The following is a 10505-nucleotide window of genomic DNA, read 5'->3' as shown; positions in this document are numbered from 1 at the left end:
TTCTCAAAACGCAATCCCTTTGAATTTTCTCAAAAGAATCAAAGGTTACTTCTTGTACAATGTTTGTGTTCGCAGAAAGTTACGTTCGACAAAGGCGTTCGTTCGATTGCATAGCTCTCGAGAATTCTGCCTCGGTTCCAGCGCTGGGGGCTCGACATGCAAAAAACGGCCGGCCTGCAAGCTCAGATTTCAATGCGCGTTAGGGGAGCTAAAAAAAGCTTATGGTTTACAGTGACAACATTTTTATTAGCAACGCTGTAGAAAACCTTTCACTGTGAATTTTTGTCGATCCATACTCCAGTTTTCAGAAAGCTAGGTGAAGCAAACCATGTTCATCGAGCACATAGCAGTTGGCCGCCCGTAAACGAAATGTTCGGAATACTAATTCAAATGTTGCCTGTCAGACGGTAATTACAGATTTTAGTAGAATGTATACTACACGTCCGTTTCCTTACTCAAAGTTCTTGGGCTCTGTTAGGCGAACAGAACAAAAATGATAGTTTCCAAGGAGTGAATGAACACCTTTTAGAGTACAACAATTTCCGACTCATCTGGGGGCCACACACGTCATCCCCAACAAAGCACCAGACAGATAACTGAACCATTCTCATAGGCTTATGTGGAAATTGTGTGAGCAAGCATTCACATCCCGCTTCCTAAGATGGAAATTGGCTGTCTTTGCAGGCTTTGATTGTTGATTTTTTTTGCTGCATCAGGTGTTTTTTCGTACTTGTGCATAAGTTTCCTTCTCGAAAATCAGTTGGGAAAACGCCACTTCTCCCTCGTCTTCTTACCTGTGTGTCCGTATCGTTTCCACCCAGTTATTCATCATGGATGCTCTGCAACTCGCCTAAATCTCTATTTTATTGATATAGCAGAGTTCCACTGTAAGGCGGAAATTCAGCTCGTTTTATGCTGTTTTAAGGTCAAAATAACAATTTACATCTTCGTCTCTTGAATGCTAAACCGCTTAATGTGAAGAATACGGGGCAAGATCGATTTATTTCTCTTAAAATCTCAGGCCATGGTTTCCTCAGCATTGGAGTAATTCAATACTGCTGCATAATGACACATAATTATTTCGTTATTCCAGAAAAACACCTCGCGAAAAGTTTATCATGAATTGAACATCGAAAGTCAAGCGTGAACTGCTGCGTTTGTCAGAACTGTAAACAAAAGATCAAAAAATAAGTAGATGTTATCAGTCATCTAGCAGCTTAGTACTGAACATTTTACTACGTCTCCTTAATTTTGAAGCGCACGAGAGTTATATTTATTCATATTTCACTCCATTTACTTGCTTTTTACTACCCTGCTAGAAAGTGTTTATGTTACGATAACTAATGCAAACAGTTGAGTTATAGTCTGGTTGCTAATATGTTCGCATAGTAATGTGTTCCTGTAGGTAAGTAGAATTACCGTTCGTGCTGCTCTACGTTGACTAACAAGGACAGTAACTAAACTCCAATATAAGAGCCATTAATCCTGTACACATATTTAGTAGGTTTATACGAAGGCAAAATATTCTGCGGGGGTGCACAGTAAACGTGCGTGTTTGCGCGGCTCGTACGTATTTGCAGTTTTTTCCTTTCCTCCACATAGTTTCTGCCACATGGAGTGGGCGTTTATTTCAGCGCGTCTAACAAGTCCACTTTAGTTTCCGTGTTTTATACTAAAGAGATGCGCTACGGCACTGCCACTTATGCGATGTTTGTTAGTGGGTGGGGCCAGCACCCTATTGCCTTTTCTCAGTCGTGTCGAGTACATAACATTCAGCTTGTGTAGCTTCCTATTTTTATACCATGCTATGCTGGACACACCATAGCGCAATCCCCTAAGAAATGAAATGGTTCTTTATACGTTCTTTAACTCGTACAGTTCTATTTTCAGTATCATTATTCTGATATGACACTTATGACAGCATTAATTTTTCGAAGGTTCTCACAGGTGACTATGATACTTGTACTTCCTGCCAGCACTTAGAGCATTTGGGGTGCCGTAACTGCCCGTCTATACTGCTCAGAAGAAGACCTCATGGTCTCAAAAAAGTTGGCCAATCTTTAAAGCGTAAAAGCATTGATAAAGGTTTCTTTTTTTTTTTTTTTAAGTAGTGCGACCTTTATCAAAAGGGTAAGCTTTTATGGCACCCATTTTGTAATGAAAGAAACTGGTTTGTCCTCATGCGTTTACTGATGAGATTAGGTAGAGGTACTAAAGTTTCATTACATTGTAACCATGCCGCTTACTATGTAAAAGCCTACAACCGTTGAGTTACTAGGTTTGTCAGTAAATAAAACGATCTATCTTCAGAAAGTAAACCAAAAAATATCAAGAAATGCTTTACTGACGTCGCCTCGGTGAAGCATTCGTCATAATAGCAAAAAGCGGCTTCGTCGCAGTGAAGGCTTTTTTAGTAAGAGGAAAAAAAAAAACGTTTCAGTTTAAGGCCGTAAACTATATTGCGGCACACTAACCTTATTTTACTTCTTTAGGAGAGGATGCGTTTTACTAGAAAAACCAACTTTTCGTTCAATGCTAAAAAAATTCTTATTAGTCGACGGTTCGAAACGATATTGTATAATTCATATGTCACATTGACAACATTATACGCGCTAGTGACGGTGGAGAGAGTAGCCTAAAGCGCTGTAATTGTGTTTGAGATTATCACTGGTGCTGTTGAACAGAAGTTGATCGGTATGTGCTTCGTTTTTCTGTGCCGCTTTAACCTCTCGCTCCAATACATCGAGTGCACGAGTACCTACCTTGCTCTTTTTACTCAGAGACAAATAAATAGCTGCAATGTATCAAACGTAACATGGGAAAATGCAAAGTCACGAGCAGACTTTCATCACTAGATTTTAAAAATGTTTGCCTATTTAATTTTGCGAAGAACAAACTCTAGGTCAATGCCCAATATACATCTGTTCTCGTCAGCACTTCTCTGAACGTGCCTTTTATACAAAACTACGACGTAACGACCGTTTTCATCATTCAGACTAACTTACTGCGTACTTTTAATGTTTTCTGTTGTCTCCTTTTTTATGTATTTGTATCAGAGCAACTGGTTGAATAGAAGCATGAGTTTTCAGGAAGCTGCCAATAATATATAGCTTGCTCAGTCACGTTGTAGCCCTCTATATACCAACTTGCACAAGAGAGGCACTATGTTTTGTTCCTTTTTTATCCTTGAAGACCAGGTGCTCACCATCAAGTGTGGATAAAATGGAAAGCTGCTCGTATTGTGGACGGAAGGTAAAGGGCGTAAACTTGGAGATTCACTTGACGAAGTGCCCGAAATCACCGTCCACTTCTTCTCACCGGGAAAAAGATGTCGAAAAGGCCAATGAAATGGTAAACCATGCTTTTTTTTTTTAATAAGAAAGCTAAATTAAACATCTTGCGAAAGGAAAAAAAAACATTTTTAGGCTCACTTGAACAGCTTAAACACTACACTGGACACTTTTTAATAAGAGAAGTTGCACATTAAGAAACTTTTATTTAAGAAAAAATTTGTTGTGTTTTCAGTTCAGTTCAGTTCAGTCGTTCAGTCGCGTTCGACTCTTCGTGACCCTATGGACCAAGTCACGCCACGCTTTCCGGTCTCTCACTATCTTCCTAACATCACATAACTTCATCTGCAGTGCCTCGAGGATGCCATCTAACCATCGCGTTCGCTGCCTATCCCTTCTCCGGCGACCCTCAACCTTTCCCAACATCAAATCTTTCTCCAGCGACTCCTCTCTTCTCATCAGATGACCAAAGTAGCTGAGCTTTAACTTTAGAATTTGACCCTCCAGTGAGCAGTCAGGGTTTATGGTCGACAATATCGACTGATTTGATCTTCTGGTAGTCCAAGGAACTCTCAAGAGTCTTCGCCAGCACCACAATTATGCACAATCATAGCTACACCACAATGGTTTAGCTATGATTAAACCGAGGGCTAGCGAAAGCTAGGGAGCTATGGTTACGCTCAAGAAGTACTTTGCTTTGGGCTAGTTGGTTCATGGTTGAAGTGGATTATAAAGACGGCGCGAAAGGGACGAGGACAAGGAAGGAACACCAAGGGAAGGAAGGGCGCCTGTCCTGTTATTTTGGTGTTCCTTCCTTGTCCTCGTACCTTTCGCGCCGTCTTCATAACCCACTTCAACTATGGTTACGCTTGGAAATCGGCGGTGCCCTGGATGAGCTGGGCCAGGATACACGTATCGGAAGCATGTGTGCCTGGCGCTGGGCAGCCTACTCCTCTCCAATCCAATCTAATCCCAGTCAATCCAAAGTAATCCAATCCAGTTTAATTTAATCAAATCCAAACCAATCCTGTGCAATCCTACCCAGTCCAATCAAGTACAATTTATTCTAGTCAAATACAATCCAATACAATCCTTTCCTATTCAATCCAAACCAGTCCAATAGAATACAACCTAATGTAGTTCAATCCAATCCTGTCTTTTCATCAATCTTAAGAGCAGCTCGTTATATCTTTCTTTTTTTTTTTTTTTTTTCAGAGCAACTCATCAGCGTCCGGTGAGTGGAAATCGTCATCTCTGGAGAATTCATCCAGTTTCATTGATGCTGACAGCCAGCGCAACCACACACCAGCGAAAGAAGACACTTGGCTTGCTTATATGCTCGCCGGAGACTGGTGTACCGCGTTTGTTGTGATGGATGAGTGGTTCACTGAGAACAAAACCCGGGATGAAGAGAAATATTCCACCCTGGTTAGAGCCCTCGTTGAGTTGAAGCTCGACAGATACTTTGCCGACTTCATAGGAGACCCTTCGCAAATGAATCCCTTCGAATGTCTTGCAGTGGCTGTCATGGGCAGGATGTGGCTTTCGCAACATCTTTGTGCAGCGAGAAGAGTAAACTGGGACAACGTCTTGAAGTATGTGCCTTCTGTCCTCTTGGAACGTTTGCAAAACAAAGGCAGGTTGTACCTGAACAAACACCCAGTTTTCTTCAGCACGGATGGCTTCTGTGAATCTGAACAAATTGACGCCTATGCCAGCGAAGCAAATCTAAGGGTCCTTCAGCAGTCAAGAAGTTCATTTCAATTTCAGACAGAAGGATGCAAGCCCGAAGGTCCACAGACGAGAGGTGAACTACAGCATGGTTCTCTAAATGATTCTGACACGGTAAGACTTTCTTGCTTACGTTAACTTGTTACTAGCAGGGATTAGGAGACTCTCTTGGAGGTAAACGACGCAGTGCAATCGATCTTAGCTGAAAGCGTGAGAGAAAATAAGCATGTGTTAAAGGTTTCGAGACTCCAAGGCTTTTACTGCGTTGTGTTTTACCAAATTAATGAGTAACGTATCAAGAAGCCAAATTCACAAGTAAAATATATGTGTGACTGCTAAGCGATTTCTAAATGAAATTATTTTTCGGCGTGGTTTTGGTTTCATTTTTAGAAGACTAAATATCGTTGTGACGTGCAAATTTCAGGCCAAATGTAAATATACCAACCTACAGCATGAAAGTATTTCTTGTATTCTTTTTTTTTTTTTGAGCTTATGAATCAGAAGAGCAGAATAGTTGAAATGACTCTTAAACCAAAATCAAGGCCTTGAATAGCAGTGCCTAACGTGACATGGGCTTGTGACGTCAAAAACATGTTTTGACTTCTGGAAGGAAAATCACGCTGCTCAAATCTTTTACACCTAATATATTAAACGCTTTGGCATTTCTTAGAGGTATATATGCTGAATGTTCTTCCACATTATCCAGAAAGAAAGAAGAATGGAAGAAGGCTTACAGTTGAGCTGCCATTATAATCATTTCAATAGCAGATTTCTACTGCTTGTTTACTCTATTCGAGATATCTTTGCAGAACAACGCAGCACCTCAGCGCGCTCTTCATCCCCTGGTACTGCACCTACTAAGGAGGAACAATAATTAAAAACAGCACTGAATGGTAAGCATACCAACGTATCCCGCCAAAATTTAAATGGCGCCAAATTTTTGGCATGTCATTTGAGGTCAACCAAAATTTGCAGCAAACACTTAAGTTCATAGAGTTGCAAAACAAAATGTGAGTTATTGCAAGAACCTTGCAACTAAACACTTCATTCAGGCTATTTCACTTGGCTTGGGGACATTGTCTGGCCTTTTTTTATGCTTGCAAAAGAATCAATCACATCAGTATGTATCTTCACCCAAAATTTTCCTTCATTTCTTATCTTCCGCGATTGATAAAGATTAGAATTCCCAAACCTTAGGCTTACTAAAACTTAAGCGCTCAGTAACCTCAGTTCACGCCTAGACAAGTGGAATACCGCATTCCGTATGTTCATTAATATAGATGTCATGCACGTAACTTGGAATTTCGTAGAAACCATTTTCGTTACCTCTAATGCTACAAAGTCAATCAATCACTAGATCTATGGAACTATTTCACCAATACTGGTTAAGCATTCTACCACACCGTGACATTTTATATCTCATCTTATAAGCTCCGTGTGAAGCCGACTGATGTCTTACTTTTTTTATTATTTATTATCTCTTTAGAACCCTGGAATGGTCGTTAGATTTATCTGCAATATTAGACTGAAATAGCAGCACTACTCAGCTCATGAAAAGTTGTAATCTGCTCGTACCAACCTGCAATGGCGAAGACCTTAAAACTGAATGTCATTTTCATATTTACTTCTATGTAGCTTCAACTGGATCTCTGCGCAAGGTTCTCTAAAGTTTTGAATGCTTGTATTCGAACAGTTGTCTACCTTTTGTTTCTTAACATCTCATTTTTACAGATACTGAGACAGGACACCAAGCAAAACAGCTCCAAAAGCATGGATGCAAATCAGCCCGCTGTCAAAGCAAAGGACGTGTTCTTTTGATCAGCACTTCTGAGGTTGAAAAAGCAGAGCACGTAGCTTCAAAACTTTCAGGAAAGCAGTCGTGGCTGCTTCTATTGCAAGGTATTGTCATATGCCTCTCAGCGACCGCGGGAGACGAGGACGAAGTGCGGGGTAGTGTGGAGCCATATTGACGGAATACAGTGACTTCTGCTATATGCATTGGCGGCTTTTTATACTGCAGCTTTGTGCTCGTCATATGTTCTGAGGGGGGGTACTGGGTAAATGGGTTCGGTTTCTGCGTCGACCATGACCCGGTGTTCGGGAGTGCCCAACTGTCTTTGACGCTGCAAAGCAACAAAAATTGTGGAACAGGATTTAGCAGTCAGTGCTGCTGGACCGCCGACAAACTGGGATTGATGCCAACGACCCTCACCTCGCCACAATGCTGGACACTATATTACCCCTAACTCGGGGCGACGACATCACAAACGCATATTCTGGTGTGCAGCGTTGTGAAAAGGGCTGAAAGATCCTGCCTGTTCCACGGTCCCTCATTCAACATAGTGTTGTATACGTACGTTACAGAAAATAATAAACCGATTGCAATTACGATTGCGCCATTTGAAATGTAACTGATTACAGTGGTCAATTACCACGTCAGAAAAGTAACTTAACAATCACAAAACAGTAATCGAATACAGTTGCGTTACTTGTGTTCGAACTTTACCCATAACACACAACGCCCAAAATTAAATGAACTAGTGCGGCTTGCTTGAATTTTTACATTTTGTAAATTTTAATAGGGGTTGTTTACCAACATTTCGCTCGCTTCCTCGTGATGACATCTACCACTACACTGAACACTCTCAAAATAAGCGCTGGAGGTAGGACAGTATTATATCAATGTTACACCATGTGGACATCTTGCGCACCCACTCATACAATGCTTCGATGTCAATATCTTTTCCTGCTGCAAAGCGGCACGTTTCATTTTTGGCGATGTGAAAAAGGGTTGTAGATAAGGCCACCGAAAACCTGAAAAGATCGTCTAATAAAGCTGTTCTCTTGGCATCATCAGACGCTGCTTCTGGTGTGGAGCCATAAGAAGGCACGTTCGATTTTCCGGCCAAACACTGATGGAGCTCCTGACGTCCTCTTTAGCCAGCGGAGCTCCTGACGACATGTCAAAGGTGCGCATAATCAGGAAAGCATACGTACCGTGGTGCGGCCGAAATGTTTCACGTAATTCCTTTCTCACTGACGCTTCTGCCCTGTACAGTTATTCGAAAGAACTATAATGATTATCGGTAATCAATTACTCAACAAATATAATTACGTTACCCTAAACGTTACTGGCTGAAGATAATAATCAATTCATTAAGAAATTTTATCAAATATAATTAATTACAAGTAATCAATTACGTGCAGCGCTTATTCAATGCCAGCAACACCGTGGCTCCAGTCAATACAACCTTCGACGCCGAGGTGTTCATTAGGTAGCCTGACGATTTTGTATGGGTCTGGACATCTGTGCGCCAGCTAGGTATCTCCTACAAGGCACAACGCCGCTATTTTGTCCCATATGAGGTCATTCGTCACATTAGTGACGTGAACTAGAAAGTATAGTTCCCTGGATTCAAAGATCCTCCATACGGCGGCGCTTAACTACCGAATCTGCTCACGTAGCTCTCATGAAACCGTATTATGACCGCCACTCCTCCATTTGCAGCTCTTCAGCTGCATCTGCCAAAGTTATTTCTTTTTAAACACGCGCTTGGTAGAGGATAGAAAAGAGGATATTGTAGCACAACCATCGTCTCAAAGTGTTCAGCGCCAGACGTTTTCTCTATAAAATTGAAGCGCACATAAGATTCTTCTTGGGTGCACCCCAGATGAATACATCTCCTGTGTTGCACGCAGGCATAAAAAGACGGGGGGGGGGGGGGGGGGGATGTGTAAGGGTATTATACTCGAGAGCAGCTGACGTTTTGACAGAATTAATCCAGGAGATGTCATTTTAACGAATGAAAGATTCACGTTCTCATCTCCACCTTCTGGTTATGATGTGTCCAAGCCACCATTTCGTGAATGACGGGAGCTCATGTACCCAGGGTAGAACGAGAGAAACAAGATGGCCACAGAGTATGAAAGAGCATTGAACAAGGGTAGAGGGGTGCCTCAGTTCGCAAGTCGAGCCAACGTTTCGACAAGTGGACTGGTCTTCGTCTGGGCGGCGCGATCATTACGTCAGGGGTTTAAATGCGCGTTTACTTCCGAAGGAAAAAAGCTAAGGAGGGGGGAGGGAAGAAAGTGGGGAGAAAAGGTAGATCAAGGAGTGAAACAATCTTCCTTCGGTTTGTGTTTCTCAGCCTGGAACCGGTGATCCTGTGGCTGAACAAGAAAATAAAAGCGGTATTATGTACGTTGTATGAAGTTACAGACAATATCCTAATGCTTTTAAATACTATGTGTGAACTATTCAGCGACTGCTGCGTTCACAAGTGGGCGGAATGGCTATTTCATGAGCCCTTCAGCCATGAGCCCTTGAGCCCTTCAACTAAACCAAACCACCGTGACCACAGATAAGCGCATTCTAGTCTCTTGAGGCGCCAAGGATAGGGTGGCCCGTTTCATACACTGAAACATCCAATTTTGCAGCTCATAACAACTTGGTATGCCTCAGGAGCATTCCTCTTATTTTCATTTAAGTCATTTTTGTTTCACAAATTATATTTTAAAGACCAGCTGCATCACTTTTCGAGCATTTCGCGATATTCAAGGATTCAAATCTGCATAGGCCGTAGGAAATGCATATAAAATGATTTTGCTCTAGCGTTTAAACTGATGGCGTATGCGATGATTAAAAATCGAGCTGCTCCTCACAGCGCAAAAGTTCTGCAGAGAAGTTCGGTGATGACGACACGGACGGTACCATTTCTGATGGTCGTTGCCTTCGCCCACGTAGTGCTGCGCATTTTCTGACGGTGCTAATCGAGATTTCTAGAGCTTTGTTTTCGGCAGCCTCGTTTTTATTTCTTCAAACCAAGTGTGTCTATGCAGAAAACTTACCGGTACCGTCAATGACGTCATCATGCGTCGCTGTGCAGTGTAGCGAAGCCTGATAGCTGTCACGGTGTTAATCGCTAATTGCGCCATTGTTTCAAGTGTTACCGCCAAGATATTTCGCATGCTTTAAGTGCAAGCTATAATCATTCAATTGCTCGAAACTCATCGAAATCTCCAACCGATGCACCTTCCCTTTATGTATAAAGCTTTGTGCGGTCCTGCTGCTCCTTGTTAAACCATGTAGCTTCGCTATTTTATAGAGAGGCAGTTCATTTACAGCAACCGTAGCTGGCTACTATATTTTACGCAGCAATTAGGGAAAGAAAAGTTGACATAATTCCAGCTACACTATACAGTTTAATATCAAAATCTGTGTTCTTCAAACTGTGCGAAATCATGATTGCTCTAAACTACGTGCAAGTTCGTCAGAATGGCAGAATAATGCAGCTGAATAACATTTAGTTTGGGTTTTATGGTCTAGATACTTTCAGTGGTGGGCTTTCTGTGTCCACGCGACCGGTATAACAATAATTCCGCATGACCCCCTGATCTCAAAAATATTTCTAGTACCGATTTTCAAACTATATTTTCATGATTCCTCCAGCCACTCTCCTGACCTCGTTTCAGGGTCTTGCGCAC

General features: G+C 41.9%; 1 protein-coding gene across 1 annotated transcript in view; it reads left to right on the top strand.

Moving 5' to 3' along the window:
• Positions 1-7656, top strand: part of LOC146173069 (uncharacterized) — a 9648-nt gene extending 1992 nt beyond the window's left edge. The window contains exons 2-5 of the mRNA XM_084583457.1: positions 3193-3351; positions 4506-5135; positions 5831-5914; positions 6753-7656. Coding sequence (XP_084439583.1) covers positions 3223-3351; positions 4506-5135; positions 5831-5899 — 828 coding nt within the window. The 5' untranslated portion in view covers positions 3193-3222 and the 3' untranslated portion in view covers positions 5900-5914; positions 6753-7656. The remainder of the gene's footprint in view (positions 1-3192; positions 3352-4505; positions 5136-5830; positions 5915-6752) is intronic.
• Positions 7657-10505: the final 2849 nt, after the last annotated feature.

This window comes from Amblyomma maculatum, chromosome 11 (genome assembly GCF_055883805.1).
Source record: "Amblyomma maculatum isolate TAMU_Amacu chromosome 11, ASM5588380v1, whole genome shotgun sequence".
Taxonomy (NCBI): domain Eukaryota; kingdom Metazoa; phylum Arthropoda; class Arachnida; order Ixodida; family Ixodidae; genus Amblyomma; species Amblyomma maculatum.
Note: the sequence above shows the minus strand (reverse complement) of the source record. Positions and strands in the feature narration are given on the sequence as shown.